This window comes from Callorhinchus milii, unplaced genomic scaffold (genome assembly GCF_018977255.1).
Source record: "Callorhinchus milii isolate IMCB2004 unplaced genomic scaffold, IMCB_Cmil_1.0 Scaffold1, whole genome shotgun sequence".
NCBI classification, from domain to species: Eukaryota; Metazoa; Chordata; class Chondrichthyes; order Chimaeriformes; family Callorhinchidae; genus Callorhinchus; species Callorhinchus milii.
The window spans coordinates 58,453,275-58,475,444 of NW_024704742.1; the positions used below are offsets into that span (position 1 = coordinate 58,453,275).

The following is a 22,170-nucleotide window of genomic DNA, read 5'->3' on the forward strand; positions in this document are numbered from 1 at the left end:
TCCGGATAATACTGTGCTGCGAACCCAGAGACACCAGGCAGACTCTTGACATCTTGTTCCGTTAGCCAACCCTCATGCATGAAGCTCGTCGGTGAGGCTATTGAAGCTTAGGAGCATCACAGGAAAACCTGATCCTATCCTTACACAACATCCAGACAATTTTTAGGGTGTGGAAGGCATTGTCAGAAGTGGCTACTGAAGCTGGATCAAATGGATTGGGAACTGGATAAGCACTTGAGAGGTCAAAAACATTGAGGGATATGGAGAAACAGTGGGAATTGTGGGATTAATGAAATGTACAATTTAAAAACAAGTTAACAGTGCCATAGCATTAACGGCCAAATGGTCACATCCTCCAGTTAAATTTCCTATGTTTCTATATAATTTCCGTCAAAGATCACTGGACATCAATCCAGAGAACTTCAGATGAAGTTGTTCTCTTCTTTGGGTTGAAGATGCCAAGGCCATTCTTTACAACAACAACAAGATTCCATTTATAGAGTGCTTTACCACTGTTCTGGTTGAGAACAGATATCTTGGTATGGACCAGGATGTATTTCCTGCTCCTTATTGAGTTTTCAGAAGGATGTAAGAAAGAGACATTTATTTGAAACTAATGATAACTTCCAGATTAAAAGACTTTTTAGATTGCATTTTAAATCTAGACATACAACTTGATGTTGTAGATGATGCAATTGCAGCTACTAACCCAATAAGTTAGTTAATAAGTAATAAGTTAATTATTGACTGGCTAGTTGGGGCTTGAATGAGAGTGACCTCAGCATCCTCATGTGGAGTCCTGTAACTCAGTGGTTAGAGCACTAGCCTTGCAAACGGGAGACCTGGGTTCAATTCCCGGCAGGGTGAAGCCGTGGGGCAGTTTCCTTACTCTACATGCCTGATAATAATCCCTCAAGAAAAAAAATAACAATTTGGTCACTCAATCCACAACTGTTAGTGGGACACTGCTGTGCACAATTAGCTGCCGCATTTCGCCCACAAATATACAGTCAATTCACTTCACAGTATATTCTGTGAAGTGCTTTGAGACGTCTAGAAGATGTGAAAAGCACTTTATCAAATGCAAGGATTATTATTGTTATATGCAAACCACAACTTAATTAATAATAATCCTTGCATTTGATATAGCACTTTATCACATCTTCGAGACGGCTCAAAGCGCATCACAGAATATACTGTAAGTGAATTGACTGTATATTCTGTGGGCAAATTCAAGGCACATCTCAAAAACTACCTCTTGATTGCACTTTCAGTTATCTTTCCACTTAGTACCCCCTTCGACTACCATCCCCAGCTTGGATGGGTACCCATCCAGCAGTGTGAAATGGATTGAGACATCCTCCCGATGTGAAATACGCACTATAAATGTAAATTGTAATAGTTATGTTTGCTCTGTATTTGCAAATGAGCAGAACCTGAACTTGCAGCTTTTCAAAACCGCTTGCTTATTTCACGCCTGCCAGCATAAATTGGGGAAAGTTGGAAGTGAAACGTAAAATCCAGCATCATCCTTCAAACACAGATGTGTGGTGCCAGTACTGTGGATTCAGCTGGAACAAAACAACAGCAGTGAGCAGAGTATGACATTTAGAGGCAGCAGCATCTTAGCCAGTAAAAGTTTACCAGCCAATTGAACTGGGCCATCTGTAGTTGCTGGAAGTGCATTGCATAAAGTGAAGATTAGAATAAGAGGATGCCCTCAGGAATTGATAGAAATGGATAATTATTATCTGTACTGATCTGTTGTTTCCTTTCATGAAGACTGTTTCAGCAGATGTCAGCAGGGCCCCCAGGGGTTTCACACCTTGTATTTGCACCAGTTGTGAAGGATTCGAAGGGGAGGAAATACATTTTGCCAGCAAAGCTGCTTTGAAATTAAAACACAGGTCCATTTAACAAGCACAATGTGCACTGTTGTCCAAACAGGAAGCGTTTAGCTTCTGTCTTTAACCAAACTGATGTAAGGACAGAGAGGTACAGCAAAAGTTGGGGTCCTAATGTCCAGCCCAACCACTCTGGAGTATTAACTGATGCTCAGAGACAAGGAGCAGACGACAAATGGAAATTCAGTCTCCGTTGCACACTCATGCATCTCATTCACTGCATTCTCTCACCTCATTCACTCCATTCTCTCACCTCCCTCCCTCACCCCTCTCCCTCCCTCACTCACCTCCCTTCCTCCCCCACCCAAACCCAACCACCCACCAACCATGGCCACAAGGACACTAGCAGTGATCGCAGAGAGTGTGTGTCTAGCAGATTGGACAAGTACAGCAGTTGTTATGATAATAGTAATAACAATCCTTCCTGATACAGCACCTTTCAAGTCAGGAGGATGGCTCAAAGTAATTCACAGGATATAGTGCAAAGTGTATTGACTGTGGATTTTGTGGACAAACAAAACACTCCCCAACACTACATTGGGTTGCCAGTCTGGACTATAGGAGTTCAAAATTCTGATGTGAGGATTGAACCTACAACCTTCCGACATAGAGGGCTAAGTTCTACCATTTGATCTGAGTTGTTTTCACAACAGAAAACATTTTGTGTCATAAGGTTAGATGATGCGAATGAGTTTTACATGTTCAGCAATGAAAAGACTGACAGGAGGTTTAACAGGAAATATTCCCCAACCGAGTCAGCTTGATAAAGAAAGGATTCGGGTTTAACACAGCATTTGTATTTTAAAGGTTTTATTTTCAAGTATAAACTTCTTTGAAACACTTTACATAAATTAACATCTTTGAGACTAGTATCTGGTGAACAGTAAACTGGAATTCATATAAAAACTCCATAAAGAACTGGTCTCACACATCTTACAAAAAAAAGTTTTCCTTTGCTTTGCTGCATCAGCGATTCTGTACATCGCGTTGTTTCCCAAGGCAAAACATTGTAAAATTGATGATGAAATTTTGTGTCATTATCATGGTCGAGCTACTTAGCACAAAGTGTCCTTATATAAAGCAGCACGGTGAAAAGAGCGGACATTGGTCCACAGTAGAATCTGGGGATTATTTTTCTTGCCACGGGTCCAACTAGTAATATCACTTACTGCGAGGAAAGATTAAGACTACTTTTGGTAAGCAAAGGTCACTCATGTAAATACACAGTTTTTGTATCTGGACACTTTGATTCTAATGCTTAATACAGTGTTTCTTAAACAACAGAAAACAGTCAACAGATTTGGCCAAGTACAAAACAATTAAGCAGTATTTTTTTTAGTTTATTTTACACACATTTCAGTCCAAGCTCTGGTCTGAACCTAGTGGCATCCACTGTAAACGATTTATGTAAAGCAGTCGACAACCCTGTATATAAAGGGAAATTTGTAGAGCTTTTTTGTTTGCAGTAACCATCTTTCTTCCCCTTTTATGGGCTCCAAATGAGTAGAAAAAGAATTCCATCAAGTCCAACAGTTTTAGGAGAGAAATTGTGCTACAGATAGATCTGAGCTTCAGGCTACAGTGACATTTCAGGTTTCAAAGTTTACCCTGTGGTAGCTATTGGCAGCAAAAGTAAAATTCTGCTCCCCTAGAAAGAGAAGTGTTGAGTTTGTCTCTTTGGCAGGTACCAACTAGCCTGTGTGTTACCTCTTTCCTATTTCGTTCTGTCTTAGGAACTGAATATTGCTCACACTGTCTGCCAACTCTGGGTATTGCTCCACAGAGAGTACATAGTACCCATCGTATCCTTGCACTTTTGCAGCACTGAGGAGCTGGCGTTTCTCTCCTTCTGTCCATAACCTGACACCGTCCTCACCATCCCTCACTCTCTGTTGTTCTCTGGCCCAAGCACATCCCAGAGCTCGTTGCCTGGCCTGTTCCAGTATTCGGGCTTTCTCTTCATCCAGGGTCATTCCATAGCGGACGTGGATGGACAAGGCGCTGTACTGCATTTCTATATCGGCAAACCTTCGAGTCCTGCCATTCACCACAGTGGTTGACTGCGAGACAGTAACATTAATGCCATTTTCCAAAGACTTGCGTCCACTGGTCAGCCTCAGCGTTCCAAGATCGTTTTCAGGTGAAGCAGTTTTGACGAAGTAGTGAGTGTCTTTTCCTTCAATGTTATAATGCAAGTTTTCCAGATAATATGCACCATTTAGCAGCGCAGCGACTTTGATGCAGTCCTCATTAGCAATATTAAGCACGTTAGTTATCACTTTTCCTTGGGTGATAGCAAGCATCACCCCTTTGCCGATGAGAGAGTTGACCGTCGCAAACCAAAGCCATGGTTTCTCTTTGCTGGCTTTATGTTTGCCAATTTTAATGTCTGGCATATTTCCCACGCTTATGAAGGCCTTTGCTTGTCTTGCTACTGTTTGCTGTACACCAGACAGAGGCTAAAGATAAGACAGAAACAAAATATATATATGTGAGTGAAGAAAAATTCCCAGTATATTTATTGACGCAGAATATTAAACAGGCTTTGTAACTGTGATGCTTGAGAAAACAGGACACTGAGATACACTTCCAAATTTAAGATAGAATTAGTGCAACACCACGCAGATTGTCATGTATCCAAATCATACTTTGCTAAAGTGTGCAAATTTTTACTCACTACTCCCATTATCTGGTTATTAATGTGATTTAAAATATATATCACAGCAGATGTTTTAATACCATTCAGTGATTCAAACCCGTAAGATTGCTGGTAAGTCGAAGAAAATTCCTGTCTGTTTGGGCCGACTGGTTTTGATTGATTACAGCTCACTCCCCACAATACTGATACAGTATCGATGGTGGTCAAGTGTCAGGTATCAGATTTACTGCAAAATTGACCAAAAATTGTTTTGGAAAATGGAGCAACTTTCCAGTAACTGGGCTTTTCTCAGTTGAATATGAATTGCAGAGGCATTTATTTATGATAGGTTAAAAGACCAGACTTGGGACAAATTTATTCATATGTGGGCTTTTGCTTTTTAATTTCAACCTCCAGAACACCCACCCTCCCATCCGTTCATCACTTTGTCAAGCTGCTTTTTAAATGAGCTATTGGCGATCTGCACTCCTCATTGTAAACTTAACTTGCGCCGCTTGAAAGGGTTAACACATTGACAGAAAATGGCCAGGTACATTAGAGTGTATGTCCTACTTTTCCTCAGAATGCCAGTCACACAATATCTGATGCATAAGATGGAAACAATTTAGAAAGCTGCACGTTTTAATTGAGAAAGAGCAGCGAGGAGTAAAAAAAAAGCCAGAATTCATATCGGGATGCAGAGCACCATTTCTGAAATTGAATGCTTTGTTGTTTATTTTAAACAAAGGGAAATTGAGATGTACTTCTGCATAGCCTTCCTCCTCTACTATGTAAATCTTTACTGAGGAAAACCTGCCACTCACTCACAAGTTTCACTAGTGCAAGAAAGAATATTTCCAGCACTAGTCAAAACAACAGTCTCTGATCGCAAACAATCTGAGACTGCAGTTATATACTATATGCGTATGACTGTAGTTACATACCTTAAACAGTGTGTTTATCCTATGGATACATTTTCCACAATAGTTTTGATGCTGTTTATTTTGACAGAAAGTAAAGGCCTACAAGAGATTTTCACCATCCTAGGATCACATGGTCAAACCCTGTAAATTTATCGTCCCACAGAGATTCATCCTATGATGTTCGCAGTCTGGATTGAATTTAAATAGAGGCCATGGAAAAATACATTTGTGCCACACAAAGAAATAAGCTTTCCCCTAAACAGGACGAATATTTAAAGCAAAGTACAACTTGCATTTTATTCAGACTATGAGCATAGAATGAAAGAAACATTATTATAGGTAAAAAAAATTAACTTAATGACTTTATTATTGCCAATTTATTATTTTTACATGCAATTACTTTGCAAAGTGACCCAGAATTTGCACCGCTACGTATTGTTCAACCTTTGAGAATTTATGTCAATGTTTGGGTTTCGGTTCTCTGGGGAGGCCAACCCAACTTGTAAATCGAAAGACACACAACACTTGATATAATTAATTTCATTTATTAGCAGGTTATCTAACACCTTATTCTCCTTGATAGTAAACCCTCAGTAATGAGTATTGACACTTCAGGGCTAATTCTCCACTTGTCATAAATTTGCTGACTGGTGTGCGAAGAGATCTTATTCGTCGCTGCTTGATTCTAAACTGCACTTGGCAGTGTCATTGTAAAATGGGAAAATCTCATTGCTAACACTGTCTTAGTTGATAAATTTCATAACTCTTTCGTGTTGGTTTGAAATCAGGTTGGGGGCAAAATCTAGTTTGGGTTTTCCTAACGAGTTGAGTTTTAAGCACTCCAAGGCACTGCCCTGCATGAAGAGCACTCTATAAGTGCAAGTTGTGTTGTTCAGAAAACAACCCGAAGTTTACAATTTACATTAAAGAACTAAGATGCTATGTTGCTTATGTATGCAGCTTTCAGCTGTTTGCACTGCAGTGGTACTCTCAATGCACACTCCAAGCCAAGCCTTGGCTCTACCCAGTCTGCACCTGACACTCTTCAGAACTGGGTAAGCAGGAACACAGGAACAGGAGTAGGCCATTCAGCCCCTCAAACCAGTTCCACCATTCTGGTAGATCATGGCTGATCTGCACCTCAACTCCAAATACCTGCCCTTGCCCCCTATCCCTTGATACCGTGACCTAACATAAAATATGTACGTCCCTCCAGAGAGTAAGCCCATTGCATTACAGAACCAGGGAAATTTCCGTGCGTAGGTGGAATGCGTATGTAGAACTCTGGGTTTGGATACTCCGAAGCATGGCGATGGGCTTCCACATGTGTCGGGACATGCGGGTGACTGAAAAAAGAAATAGAATAGAAGGGCTGATTATTTTCTTATGAGGTCTTACCGTCACGTCGTCCCACTCCTGACTCTTTACAAGCTCATATGAAGGTTCTGACACGCCCTGCCTAGGGATGGGGAAACCAGGAATAACGTTGTGAAGCTGGAAGCCAAACGTCAGGAGCCAGGTGTTAACATCTGTAGAAAGAAGGCAATCGGGTGACTTGGAGAATACACTGCTGAAAATGTGATGCGTGCCACAATGTTACGTTCTTTCTGTGAAATACATGTGATTCACTAAATCCTAATGTTCAGTTCATTTGATGGGTGACTGAGCATTTTCCTGTTCAAAATGTATGACTTGGAAATAAATCCTTTCTCACTGAAGGACAGCAGCTCCTCTTATCTTTTAAAAATAACATTTTGTTTGTCCCTCATTACTCGGCTGCACTGCCCAATATCAAGGCAAAACTTGCTTGAGAGAGCAAGGACGTTCATCCCAAACTTTTTCCATTTGTTCTTTGATACTGGTCTGCTAAAGCAGCCTGGGAATTATCTGCATTTGATTCTCCTCTGACTGGAGTTGAGAATCACAAATCCTTCCGCACCACAGCGACATGCCACACACAGTTTAATGTAACAAAGCTACCAGTAAAGGTCATGGAATCAAATTCAGAGCGAAAACAAATCACGACTTGCTCTCAACATGAATTGCTCTCAACATGAATTGCTCTTATGACGCCCTTCTGCAGCGTCAAATGCCTCTCTCAAATCTAGTACCTTGAGCATTTTAATTGTCATTTCAAAATTGCAAATAATAATATTCCTTGCATTTGATATAGCACTTTTAACGTCTTCTAGATGCTTCACAGAATATGCTGTAAAGTGAATTGACTGTATATTTGTGGGCGAAACGCAGCAGCCAATTGCGCACAGCAGTGTCTCACAAACAGTCGTGGATTGAAAATAACCAATTTTTTTTTGGAGGGATTATTATTAGGCATGTGGAGTAAGGAAACTTTCTCAAGGTTTCGCCCTGCCTGGAATTGAACCCAAGTGTCACGTTGCAAGGCGAGTGGTCTAATCACTGAGCTGCAGGATTCCAAATCCTTGCAGGTTTACAAATGGTAGGTAAGCGCTCAGTAAACAAAAGATGTAATAGTGCTGACAAATCTTCAAATATGTTGGCTCCCCCAATTTTAACTTTGTATTCAGTTTTCAGCTAATTTAAATTGTCATCGGGAGGCAAAGGTTGGTATATTATTATTTTTTTTGTAACATTGAGGGTGTTTAATGTGTTCAAAGCACTGCAAAATAGTAATTTATACACGTATATTTTTGGAAGTTTTTGTTCCAACGCATCACCTTCCTCCCAATGTGGTCCATCCCTCTGAGCATCCTTTGTTGTTGCTATCTATCTCTATTGTTATCCATTTCTTTCAAGTGAATCTGGGTATTGGGACATAATTGCAGACTATAGGTTTCCTATGCAACCACTTATCCAGGGAGGGTCAACAATGTTATTGGAGTGTCTCTATACTGAAGCTAGCAATCCTGCCACAGTATCCAGAGATTTTTAGTACAGAGAAACTGAAACATCTCAAGAGGGAGTAAGACCAACTCGACTCACATGGAAATTATATCTCCTACAAAATACACAATCACTGCACTTTAAAGTGAATAATGGATAGAACATTATATTAACAAAAGTTGTTTTTAAAAAAATCTGTCGGGGACTTAAGCCCACACCCTCTTGACTCAAGAGGAAGCTTTAAAGGCTGAACAGATTATATAGAAATAATAAAAACTTGATAAGTTTAAAGATTTATTCCATTTCAGGTTCGGTTGCTAAAAGCTGTAAAGGCTCAACAGATACATTTGATGATACACATTAAATAGGATAACCATTAAAATAAAATGACTGATTTATTTCTTCTGGCAGCTCTGGTAAAAGAATTTCTTTGCAAAATACACAAGGGTATTGTTGTAATGTAATAAAGCAACCTGCTTTTATTGCTTAGTGAAACATTCCTTTCCTGACAGTTTATGCGACCATAAACCTTGTCTAATGCCACACTCTAATGTGAGGGTGTTTTTACAAAGCTCTTCACCTCCCTTTTGACTCAGAGGTTAAAGGCAGCATGAAGTGGTGAGGCAGCCAGAAATGGGCTGCCACAATTGGCCACTGGGTCAAAGAGAGGGGTGGGAGGAGGTGATGTGATTAAAATCAGTCAATGTGCTTGCTCCCATTTGCTACCAGTGACTGGAAACTGCATTTTGTGGAGGTCATGTGAAGAAATAACCTGAATCAGCTGTGACACCAAAACATTTGAACAATCTGCTAAGATTCGGTGTCCAGTCTCACACATGCTAAACAGGGTTAGATACACATGGCAATGGACCAGCACTTGTGGAACTGTAGTCGAGCACCACCAGTCTCTGACTTTCGTAAGAAAAAAGGTGGAGAAAACTGGAGTAAAGGAATGAACAACCTCTTGCCATCATGCAATTCAAAGCTTTACAGCACGAGTGGTCATGAGAAGATTTATCTTGTTTCTTCCAATAGTTGTTCTTTACTTCTTTTATAGAGCATTTACAAAATCTTTCTAGAACCCTGTTGTACAAACTAATAATAAATAATAAAACAAACTGCACATTTGATATGTCAGGTCAGGAGAACACCTCAAAGAGCTTCATAGGACTTACTGTGAAGGGTAATGGCTGCATATTTGGTAAGTGAACTCAGCAGCCAATTTGCGCACAGCAGTGCCCCACAAATAGCCATGAAGTGAATGACCTATTTTATCTGGGAGATTGGTGGGCAACTCACAGGGAGAAATTCTCTTCTCTTTTCAAACTGTGATAAGGGATATTTAATGTGACCCTGAACAGACAGACGGGATCTCAGTTTAATGTTTCATCCGAAGGACCAATGTCCAATCAATGAAGGCCAAGCATCAAGGCTGAGATTTTGAGTATTTTTTAGACGAGGAATACAGTAAACTCCTGGTAATTCAACCCTGTCTTAACTTGTCACAACCACCATCATGCTGTAAATATTCTGACTGCATTTATTTATGTATTTATATGAATGCATAACTCGTTATACCAGGTAACATGTAATATTTCATTTTCAATGCAGTGGTTCATCTTATGAATATTAATAGGAACTGAGAGTCTAATCTGACAATAATGACCTTTAATCCACTTCCAAATGTAAAGTCTAATAGTTTTAGTGACACAGGAATCAAATTTACCAGAACTACTTTAGGAAATTGAAAACATCACAGAATTGTGATCTGGGTTCCCTAAAACAATTTCAGAAATATGTTGATCCAAAGAGAAATCTGCTCTACCTTTCACTAAGACAGTAAGTGTGTGTGCGTGTCTATGTTTAACCAGAGTAACAAGCTTTCTAGAGAGACCCTTAGAGAGGGATAAACAGCTGCTTAGGCGAACCACCAATGCTTTGGTGGTAACAAAAAAGACTTATCGCGTGGGCCAATAGAAACGTGCGGCCGCACTTTTTCCAAGGAACCTGCCACAAACTCCCCAACACCCGGCTACAAACCCACTATAATCATAGTTTCTGGCCCACGGGCCTCCCGACTGTTTATCTGATGTCAGTGTGGGCAGGGTGGCTCCAGACATGCGTGTGCGGTGATGTGCAAGCGGCAAATGGGCTTCACTCGGAGGCCCCGCTGTTGTGATTGTCTGTGTGTCTCTCTGTGTGAGTCTGTATGATTATCTGTGTGTATGTCTCGCTATATGCATTTGTGAGTGTGTGTCTGTGTGTGCGTCTCTCTCTCTCTCTTTGTGAATGTCTGTGTGAGTATGTCTGTGTCACCCTCTCCTCCATGTGTTTGTGGCTGTGCCTGTGTGTGTCTCTCTGTGTTTGTGAGTGTTTCTATGTGTGTGTGCGTCTCTCTCTGAGAATGTGTGTCTCTGTGTCTGTCTCTGTGTTTCTGAGTATGTGTATCTTTCTGTGTCTGGGTGTGTGTCTCTCTGTGTCTGTGAGTGTGTGGGTCTCTCTTGGTGTCTTTGAGTGTGTATGTGTGTGTCTCTCTGTGTATGTGTCTCTCTCTCTGGGTCTGTGTGCGGTCCTGAGCCCTAGAGCTCCTGTCGCCTCGCTGGTGTTTTTGTTAAAGAAGCAATTAAGTTTTTTGCAACAATCTAAAATGTGTTATTTCCTCATGTTTAGTTTTTATCAAAAAAGGTAGGTTGGCAGTAAAAGGTATCTCAATAGCGCCAATCAACCCCCCACCATTTTCTGCAAAATGTGTCAAAATTTTGCACGCAATTTTTGGCAAACAGTTCCACACTTTTCTATTGGCCCAATTTATCCCATCAATTAGTAGATCCCAGCAGGACCCCAATGAAGACATCTATCATCTCCCGCCATTTGTAATTAACACGCTTCTGTCCACAAGAAAGAAGTAACTTTTATCATATCACACCACTGGTACTTTGCACACAGGTATTTAATTGTGTTTGTTTCAATGATTATTATTTGGCTCGGCTGTTCTTTCTTACCTGTGACATAATCCATCACGTTCTGAACTTTGCTGACGGGGTTGTTTTTTCTGAACATGTACAGATTAAATGGTGCAGGATCTCGCCCGATGTTTTTCCAAATGCTAATGTCAGGCGTCGTCCAGCGTCCTGTCAGAATATCGTAGTCTCTCTCGCCAAAGTGTATCAGTTTAGTCAAAGAGTCATAGAGGCCACCATGGAATCCTATTACCAGGTGGAAGTCAGGGTTGGAGTCTAAGTAGATTTCTCCGTAGGCAGTATATTGAATTTGCTTAATCATCAGCCCATTGCTGCTGAATACTGCTAATGGTGTCCCAGTGTTATCAGTAGCAATGTAGAACTCTTCCCCACTGCTGATTTCCATGGCAAACAGGTGCCCCTGAAGGTCATAGTAGAGGGATGTTATCTCAGAGCTGGAATGGTTGTAGACATGAGTTATTCGGTTCGGGTAGTTCAAGTCAGCATAGAAAAACTGAAGGTGTTGGCCAGTGCTGATTTTGCTGGAGACTCGTCGCCCGAGGCCGTCGTAGCGATACTGTATGTTCCAGCCACCAGCCTTGCTGTAAACTCTAGTCAAAAGGCCCTTGGAATTGTATTCAAAAAGATCGCCCCCTCTTTGATGCAGGAATCCGTCTTCATCAAGTCTGTACTGGACGTCACCTAAGCGAGTGATGCGGTCTCTCAGGTCGTATCGCAGTGGGGTCAGACGTGCACTGCTGCCTGGGTTCAGCAAATGTAAGTTGCCATTCAGGTCATAGTTGTAGCGCCACATTATTTTATCATTCAAGTAGACTGTCTGAAGCTGTCCATCAACATCATATTCGTAACCGTATTTGGTGGTGTTAGCAAAGGGCCCAATCTTCATCTCCCGCCGTGTCACACGACCCATGTTGTCATACTGAATGGTTATCCAGTACATGAGTGACCTGAATATTTCATACTGAATCTCCTTGATTCGTCCGTGAGTGTCAAAGTGCTTGGTGTACGTCATTACTGCGGTGGAAATGATCTGGTTGATATCGTAGTAGATGACCCCGAACTTCCCAAACTGCTCAAACTTGCCCGAGATGTCATCGAACTGGTACAGGTCAATCGGCAATGGGGTCTCGTTGATCACGGCTTGCATGCTAGTCACTCTGAAGTTGTTGTCATAGCTGTAATCAAAGCGGGCGTTCACCATCCCGTCTTCGCTGAAACGGAAGATCTGCCTGTCAATCAGGGGGCCGATTTGCCGGTATCGGATGGTGCAGATGAAGCCCTCGCTCTGGAGGTTAACGGTTTTCAGGACCCCGGCGGTCTCATCGTAGGTAAAGCTGACACGAGTGCTGTCGTACAGCAACTCGGAAAGTTTGGACATCCGCTTATACTTGTACAGGATGCGACGGCCTGTACCCAGGTATGCTGTGTGGAGGAGCAGCCCTTCCTCATTGTAGTCCACAATCACAGAGGCATTGCTTTCAGGAGGGTTGTAAATATTGCGATAGTAACCAATGGAGCGAATAGTCTGCATGGTATGACGGGCAACGCTGGGCATGGTGACAGCAGACAAACGATCTAATAAATCATACTCAAAAATGTACTGGCGTTGGCTGTGAAGAAGCAGCACCATGGACTGTAAAGAAGACGAGAAGATAATTGCACGCTTAGGAAATAAAATGCTAATTTTATGATAAAATAAATTAAAATTTCATCCTGAATGATGATGTCTTTGTTTAATTAAGTTATCCTTGACCTACAAATCCTTAGCAATGCTCGGCATAATTTATTTGGACACATATATCTGAAGATTATTAGTTTCAACCTCATAAAACACAACTCCATTTAAGCAAGCGAGGCTCAGTTTATGTGTCAAATACGTTCGGAGATCAACACTGAGTTGAGGTGCTTTGTACGCCAAAATCCAGTTAATAATAATAATAATAATAATAATCCTTGCATTTGATATAGCGCTTTTCACGTCGGGAGGACGTCCCAAAGCGCTTCACAGAACACACTGTAAAGTGAATTGACTGTATATTTGTGGGCGAACGCGGCAGCCAATTGCGCACAGCAATGTCCCACAAACAGTCGTAGATTGAAAATGACCAATTTTATTATTGTTTTTTTTTGGTTTTGGAGGGATTATTATTAGGCGTGTGGAGTAAGGAAACTTGCCCAAGGTTTCGCCCTGCCTGGAATTGAACTCAGGTCTCTAGCTTGCAAAGCGAGTGCTCAACCACTGAGCTACAGGACTCCAGTTAATTCCAAACTCCGCGTCCGCTTACACATCCACACTAACTCTGTACCCCCACCACATCAGTTCCAGCTAGGCTCTGCTGGCTCCCTATCACCGAACGGATCAATTTCAAGAACCTCACACTTGTCTTCAAATCCGTTCATGCCCTGGCACCTCCCTACCTGCTTACTCCGCAACCCACTACCTGTTGCCTCCGTTCAACTGACTCTGGCCTCCTGCATGTCCTTCGTGCCCCCCATTCTACTATCGGTGGCCGCACTTTCAGCCACTACGCACCAAAACTCTGGAAGACTCTTCCTCTATCCCTGCGCCTTGCCCCCTTCTTCCTCATCCTCTGGTCGTGCCTGAAGACCTTCCTCTTCAACCGTGGCTACGATCACCTCCCCCCTCCCCAGCGTTGTGCTCCGCCACTGACAAGCACTTTGGGACTCTACCCCGCGTGAGGGGCGTTCTATAAATGCAAGTTGTTGTTGTTGTCTCATTCCTCACCTTGTCCAGGTACGTGTAGCTCCACGTTTTACCGTCAGCCAGCACACGGGACACAATTCTCCCTTGCGAGTCGTACTCAATTTTCTCACCAAGTGGGCCCCGCTGAATGCCCGAGATCTGTCCAGTGGAGGAATAAGTGATGTTGACGGCAGTGAGGCGACTGCTCGGCAGCCAGAGAGTAGGATGGCCTGATTGATCGTAGAGAATCCGCAACTGAAATTTACGGTGATCATCATAGATCTTCTCTGTCCGGGTCGTTCGATCAAAGTCAATAGAAAGGAGGTTCCTGCCATTCACCTTTGGAACATTAAAAACAAGCAGGATGAATCAATTACAGGCATTTCAGCGCCCACTCACTTATTGCTTTTTAGACAACTTGTTATTTTCTAAACAGAGCGTTCAGAGTGATTGATTCTTCCTCAGTGCAAATTACTTGACAGACTTTTTGATGTAACTGAGCACACGAGTTTAACGGGCTTTCATTACATTGAAGGACAGCTTGGCTTCAGTTCAAACCATTCTGCATTAAAGTGCTGGAAGCTTACTTGGCAATTATTAGCAAAACATCTGAGATTATCCACTTTCAAACCTTCCCAGGGCACCAACATGCCTGAGATTCATTAATATATATGAGAAGCATGATGTTTTCAGACAGAGAAAACCAGGGTGTTCAAATGCCTGATCCATTACTGACTGTAATTCACGCATAAATAACGTGGAGAAAAGAATGCAATTTTGCTTTTTTTTAAGTTACAATAAACCACACATTGCATGATGTGTGCATTTTGTAATCATTGACAAACAGCAGTTTTGGCTTTCACTTAATAACAAAGGTAGAGGCTAAGACCCCCGTCCATAAACACTTAGTATGTAGAATGCAGAAAGGCCTTTTGGCCCATCAATAATAATAATAATCCTTGCATTTAGAACAACACCTTAGCACATCGTCAAGACATCTCAAAGTGATTCACAGGATATACTGTAAAGCGGATTGACTATGTATGTTGTGGACACTTAAGTCTGCAGAGATGTTTTTCACCACATGAACCAATATAATAATAATCCTTGCTTATGATATAGCATCATCAAGACGTTTTAAGGATACTACTGCGAAGTGCAGTGACTGTGTACTTATGTGAAAAATCCCACTCACTCTCGCCCTAAACATTTTTTATTCCTCTTCTTCAAAGAACATAGCATTGATTTAAATGCTGCCTGTACTTTCATAGAAAAGGCAATGATTTGTTACCGAAACTAACAAATATTTGGTAAATTTCACCTGCTTGTGCAGGATTTAAGTACAAGCGAAACATAAATCTGAAAAATACAATCACAAACTTGTTTTATTTATTTTGATCATATTTAAGGTAAACATATCTCATAATAATTCCAAAATACGTTTCACTGGGAATCGTTACAGAACAATTATAATTCTGCTTGTTGCTCTGATTGGTTGGGCACAGTGAGATCTGAAGTGATCTCTTTTGTAGCCTGTGTTAATCACGCTTGGCATATTCTGTAATATCACCGCCAGTTATCAAATCACTGTGTAACCTCCTAAATTCTAGGGCGGCTCGCTCATAAATAACAAAATCTGTAAACTCCGAGAGTCTGTGAACATCACAGTGGTCAGGATGAGGTACATTATCTAGTTGAAACACGCAATCATGTAAATTAATAATAAAAATAATAATCCTTTCATTTGATGCAGCACCTTATCACAACGTTGAGCTGTCTCAAATCGCTTCGCAAAATATTTTGTAAAGTGGATTGATTATATTTTGTAGGCGAAACGCGGCAGTCAATTGAGCACTGCAGTCATGGTTTGAGTGATTATAATTTCAAAAACTTGATATATTTGGATGCCCCCAAGTGACAAGTGGAAACTGGAAGAATTACAAAAAGGTCCCAATTTCTATGATCTGTGTTGACATCCTCACATTTTAATTGTTTTAACAGCTGACTGCTGGCTCTCCAAGCTCGCCTTTATCCTGACTAATTTTGTCATCTCCACAGCAGTCAGAGTCAACAGAAGTGCTCTTTGCCTATTATTTGACATGTAATGTTTAAATTGTTCAATGGATGTTTAAATGGTTCAATGGATTTATAGTCATTACTGGCACCAAAACGGTTTCTGGGAACTCCTGTAAAGACCAATGATTAATTAATTAACTCCAGACTGTTTACCCTCAATTTGCGTCCAAAGACACTGATTTTCCCTCTGATTTGTTCCTTTCTGAAACGCCACTCCACCAGGTTCAGACTGTTTTCCACAGGAAGAGAGATGTTGCGTCTGGCGATGATTGGGTTCACTGTGCCGGCCAGAATGTGGGGCTCCGTCTGGAAGCTGGTGTCCATACCGTTGGCATACATAACCCCAAGGGAGCTGTCATAACCAACCTGGTAACTGTTTTTCAGCTGATCTAAAGCACAAAGTGAATATTAATAATGTTTACATAAGGATAAGTATCCGTATTCGCAAAATGTTAGTCCTGCAGATTTAATACAATTCTGCATTAGCCAGTCACGTGCCGTTATTTTCATAGTCACTTATTTAAAATCAATAAAATATTTAGCAGAATATTTTGGTGTCTCAGATATTCATGTAAAAATAATAATCATTGCATTTGATATAGCACCTTAGCACGCCATTTGAGAAACGCTTCCCAGAATATACTGTAAAGTGAATTGACTGTATATTTTGTGGGCGAAATGTACATAATGGATCTGATAATAGTGGAACCCAGACTTAAACCAAGTACAACAAATCTATGATTCCAGGTCCAATTCCACTGCAACTCCACTACAATAACTTCAAATTACGCAGGTTATTTCATTTCTGCTAGTCTGACAGAAATCTCAACGGCCTTCACCCTCTGGGTGACTCATGAGCCATAATAACTAGACGAGAATTTTCAGACAAATATGTGAAAAAAAGTTCAAAATGACATTTAAAAAAAATGACATTAAAAAAATCCCTAATTTAAAAAAAAACAAATAAAGCCTTAGAGAAAGTACATTTCTGGCTTCAATAATTCCATTTGCCTCAGATTGCAATCTGTAACTTCAAAGCACATTACCATACCAATAGTATTAAGGTACTGGCTACATAGCAACCAAATGCTAAATGTTTTGATGCAAACCTTATGTATTTTATACCCTTTGGAATTCTGAATATATGCCCCCTGTCTTGCTGCGTTGGAGTTTCTGTAAGTATTGTATTGTGCTTTGCAGACTGTATCGATAAGGATCTATCGGGTATCCTCTGCTAGAGTGAAATTAGGAGGTAGTTTTTTCACCCAAAGAGTAATGGAAATCTGGAACTCTCTCCCCCAAAAGGCTGTGGATCCTGGATCCATTCACATCTTCAAGAGTGAGGTGGATAGCTATTTGTCAGGTCAGGATATTAAGGGATACGGGGCAAGGGTGGGTAATTGGAATTGAGGTAAAGATCACACCATGATCTTATAGAATGGTGGAACAAGCTCGAAGGGCTGAATGGCTTAACCCTGTTTCTATGTTCTGTTTCTCTGAGATAACTGACAGTTTTTGAGTCTGAAGAGCAGTATCTTTTCCAATCACTCCTCATAGGAGTCTATAACACTGGGCATTAGGCTTGATACTCTCCTCTGTACTGCCTATCGAGGTATGGGAGGCCTCTTATGTAGCAGGGACCAAATCGGTTTCAAAGCTGTAGATCCAGCCTGATCAGAAGACTGCACAGCTTGAGAATGACTTATGGCAATCTGAATTCAGCTGATATAGAACATAGCACATATCCTATTCAGTCTGTTTATTGCTGCCTTATACTGTTTGGACATAGTGAGTTACTTGTCAGCTAAAATCCTGAGATTTCTTTAAATTAGCACCTCCTATAATAGGTTTACCTTCTCCTGTTTACCCCCATTTTCAACTGTCTTTTGGTCCATTGCAGTTTTCATTTGCTCCCTAAAACCCATTGCTATTGTAACACATTATAACAAAATCAAGAGTTTATTTTCATCAGCTGTTCTCTCTTTTTCATTTCTCGCTCAATCTTTTTTCTACCTGCTTCCAAATACAACAACAACAAATTATACTTGTATAATGCCCTTCACGTCAGAAAGACATCCCAGGGGGCTGGACAATCAGGGGTTTTGGATCCGAGATGGGAGTTGGGGTCAGGAGGGGTGGAGAGCAGGGAGGATGGGGTTGGGAAGGTGGCCAAAGGCACAATCGAAGAGGAAAGTCTTTAGACAGGACTTGAAGGAGGCAAGAGAGGGGGTGAGGTGGAGGGATTGCAGGATAGAGTTCAAGAGTGTGGGGGCAGAGATGCTGAATGCCCCACCGCCAATGATGGGGTGGGAAGTGCGGGGGACTTGGAGCAGGCCAGTGTGTGCCGAGCGGAGAGAAAGGACAGGCCTATATGGGGTTAGGAGATTACAGAGGGAGTGGGGCGGGAGCTCGTGGAGGGCATGTACTCTGCCAATGGATGGCCTGCTCCGGTCCCTTCTCACTATGTGCTTGTTAAGCCTTCGTCTTTATTCTTAATATCCCTTTCAATCAATTAACCTTCTGTTACTTCTGCACACTTCCCTTATTGTATGTCCCTACATAATGTTTCTGACGAGTGTCCATATGAATTTGAACAGTTTTGTGATAACATGTATTTTCTGTGTTTACTATTCCATAAACTGTAATCACACCGTGGTATTGAGGATAGCACAAAATATTTGCCACACAAAAATAAATCCTGCCTCTGTCCCCCCTTTTATATTTGAAGTCATTGGCGTAAAATATTTGTGGTGTCAGCAGTAAATAGAATATATACCTTGAACAATGGTGTAGAAGGCATCCACTGAAGAGAGATTGGTAGTGATGGTGACATCTTCGTCCCGGCTGGATGTTTCAATATTCACAGTGATTGCCTTCTCCATCTCACCATGGAGACTTGAGACCACACCAGTAGGAAATGTAACATTCGTCAGTCGGCCCTCGCTGTCGTAGCTGAATAAAACAATTATCAAAAGTAGTTCTTTAAAACCAGGACACTTAATGCAAGTGCCTAAAGTGAAGAATTAACATTATTTCTTATCTACACCATTCATTAAAACTAAATTTAAGAGCAAAATGTGATCCTGGATCTCAAACAGCAAATTCCTATTAAATTTTAACGGGTGGAAGCCACTTGAGATCAACTCTAGTAAGATAAAATCTCGCTTGCAGTTTTAGAACAGTTACTGAGCCCAACTGGTCACAGTGGCATAAAGCACTACAGTTAAAACCCAGTCTCTGAAATGCAAACCTACTAACATCGGCTGACCGAGCTTATAACCCAGAGGGTTGTTGTTTAAATTATTTAGTTCCCTCATACAACTATTCAGTAGATCCTTTTATGCATATGATTAATCTATTGGCTATTGCTGCTTCCTCCAACATACACTGCACTTTGCAACATACCTGGTACAACCTGACACTGCATGTTCCAATAGCTCGTCTACACCTGAGACTGCATAATCCAACATACTTGTACCTTATACAACCTGCAAAGCACATTCTTATAGATCACTTAAAATGACAAGTTGCATTTATATAGAGCCCTTCATGCAGTATAGTGTCTTGGAGTTCTGAGACTACATTTGAGACTGCATATACCAATACATCACCTACACTTGAGTCTGCATGGTCCAACCTTGAACTGCACATTCCAAGACAACCATATACAACCAGAGGCTGCTGCTACCAACAGGTCATCTACAACCTGACAGTGCTCCTCCCAACAGGCACTTGCTGAAGCTTCTGAAGGGCTGGTTGGTATGAGGATGGGCAGAGGAGGAGGAGGAAGAGGAGGAGGATGGGGATAATGTTTGGAAAGGTTGTGTATGATGAGATGGAGTAAAGCTGTGTAAAACTGTGAAAAGTTTACTGGTAAAAAGTTAGTGCAACATTCAGAATGCAAGCTACCTAGACAAGACACATTGAACAGAAACAGATAGTGATGAGTTTTGAATCTATAAACAACAACAACAACAAAATTACATTTGTATAGTGCCTTTCACGTCGGGAGGACGTCCCAAGGTGCTGGACATTCTGCCAGGATAGCAGTGGTCCTGGAGTCAAGGGTGGAGGCAGAGAGATAGAGTTTGATGTCATTTACTTACATATGGAAGTTGAACCCATGTCTATAGATAATGTCACCAAGAGGGAGCATATAGATAATGAAGAGGAGGGAACCAAGGACAGAGCCCTGAGGAATGCCGCATGAACAGGTGCTGGGGCTAGAGGAGAAGCTGTTTGTGAGATGAGGTGAAGACGGCATGAGAGAGATAGGATCTGAACCATTCAAGAACAGAACCATGAAGGTTGAGAGGAGGTGGTGGAGGAGGATAGAGTGATCAACAGTATCAAAGGCAGCAGGGAGGTCAAGGAAGACGAGAAGGCAGAGGGAGTCCTGGTCGCAGATGGACAAAATTTAATTTGTCACTTTGACCAGGGCTGTTTCTGTGGTGTGGGTGACATGGAAACTTGATTGGAGGGGTTCGTGAAGGGAGTGGCGAGAGAGGAAGAAGTGAAGCTCGGAAGCAACAACTCCTTTCATAAAAGATATGAAAACAAGAATCAAAACTGTCACATTTCATTGTATAATATCTGAGAAACAAGACATCACTGCTTTTTCAATGTGAATCTTTTTGTCGATGATCAGTATATATGCACCAGCATTTGCGATCCATGAAAACATAAACCAAGGATTGAGAAATGACCACTTGCTTGATCAGGTCCATACCTTCAACCACTCAAACATGCAACATCTATCCTATCATGAGCTTCACTCTATCTATTCAATCTCTTGAGGGAAGGAATTGTACACATCCAACACAAGTCCAAAGATGATCAAGCAAAGCATTTCAGAATAAAGAATAAATTTTGCAATTAATACAGTGTCATCACTCCCCAACATCTCAAAGCACTTCACACAATAATGAGTTACTAACCGTACTCTTACGTAGCAGCTAATCTGCACCAGTAACATTGCATAAATGGCAATGGGATGAACAACTCATATTTCGCCCTTCACGTCAGAAAAGCTACATAACAGTCAGTACCAGTTCAAAGTAACTCATTATTGTGTGAAATGCTTTGAGATGTTGGAGAGTGATGATGCTATATTAATTGCAAAATATGAATGTAAACTAAATTGAATTGTATAACCAAAACTTTCCTAAATTCAGTCACCTTATCAATAGGATGCCAGTACACCAGGGAAACTCATTAAAATTGTGCCTCAGGGATCCTTAATGCCCATCTGAACCACTGGAGCAGACAAGTGGGGCTCAATGGAAAGACAATGAATATTATACTGCCTCCACTTTTCAAAATGTGTCCCTTTCCTTACAAAAAACACATCCCGTCACCCTGCTCAGGAGCATAGAAATCAATGTGTCTGGTGAACTATTTGTTCATATCTCAGCTGGCCTTATCCTGACTTCCTTCAATCCTGTTATTGAGCAACAACACAATCAACAAAGCCATTCGTATGCTTTGAACTTGTAAAAATAGAAATGCCGAGCACTCTCATGTCCTCATCACAATGTTCCAGATCGCCGTTCTTCGGTGATCGAGAGAAATGATGACGCACAATTAAAACAACAAAGAGGTCACTGAACATGAATGTGAGTTGAATGTCAGCCACGAACAAAGTATATTGCATTTCTCCTCCATCTGCTTGTGCCCTCAACTAGGACATCTGGGGAAACGGGGAGGGGTGAAAGCGAGAGAGAGAGAGAACAAAAGCAGAGAAAACAGTCTCTTACAGTGCTCGGTGATTGCCCATCCTATTGATAAGGTGACTGATTTAGGAAACATTTTTGGTTATGCAATTCAATTTACATTTACATTTCGCCCTTCACATCAGAAAGGCTTAACAAAGCTGGTTACATTTGGTTTAAAGTTCCCTTTCTTCCCAGCTGAGATCAGCTACCGCAGCCCATAGTGGGGGTAAAACTGCAATTACTCATAAACCCTTTAGAAGCCCTTGACGCTTCACTGGATACAAAAGTGAGATGTGTTTTTAGATGGCATTGAAAGGGAAAACGTAAGAGTAAATGGAAAATATCTGACACCAAAATGTAACATCAAA

General features: G+C 41.3%; 1 protein-coding gene across 3 annotated transcripts in view; it reads right to left on the reverse strand.

Moving 5' to 3' along the window:
* Positions 1-2,697: 2,697 nt before the first annotated feature.
* Positions 2,698-22,170, reverse strand: part of tenm3 (teneurin transmembrane protein 3) — a 163,433-nt gene continuing 143,960 nt past the window's right edge. For all 3 annotated transcript variants that reach the window (XM_042342618.1, XM_042342615.1, XM_042342611.1), the window contains 6 exons: positions 18,865-19,040; positions 16,242-16,477; positions 14,055-14,351; positions 11,330-12,941; positions 6,864-6,994; positions 2,698-4,363 (listed from right to left, as the gene is read on the reverse strand). In XM_042342618.1, coding sequence (XP_042198552.1) covers positions 3,608-4,363; positions 6,864-6,994; positions 11,330-12,941; positions 14,055-14,351; positions 16,242-16,477; positions 18,865-19,040 — 3,208 coding nt within the window. In that variant the 3' untranslated portion in view covers positions 2,698-3,607. The remainder of the gene's footprint in view (positions 4,364-6,863; positions 6,995-11,329; positions 12,942-14,054; positions 14,352-16,241; positions 16,478-18,864; positions 19,041-22,170) is intronic.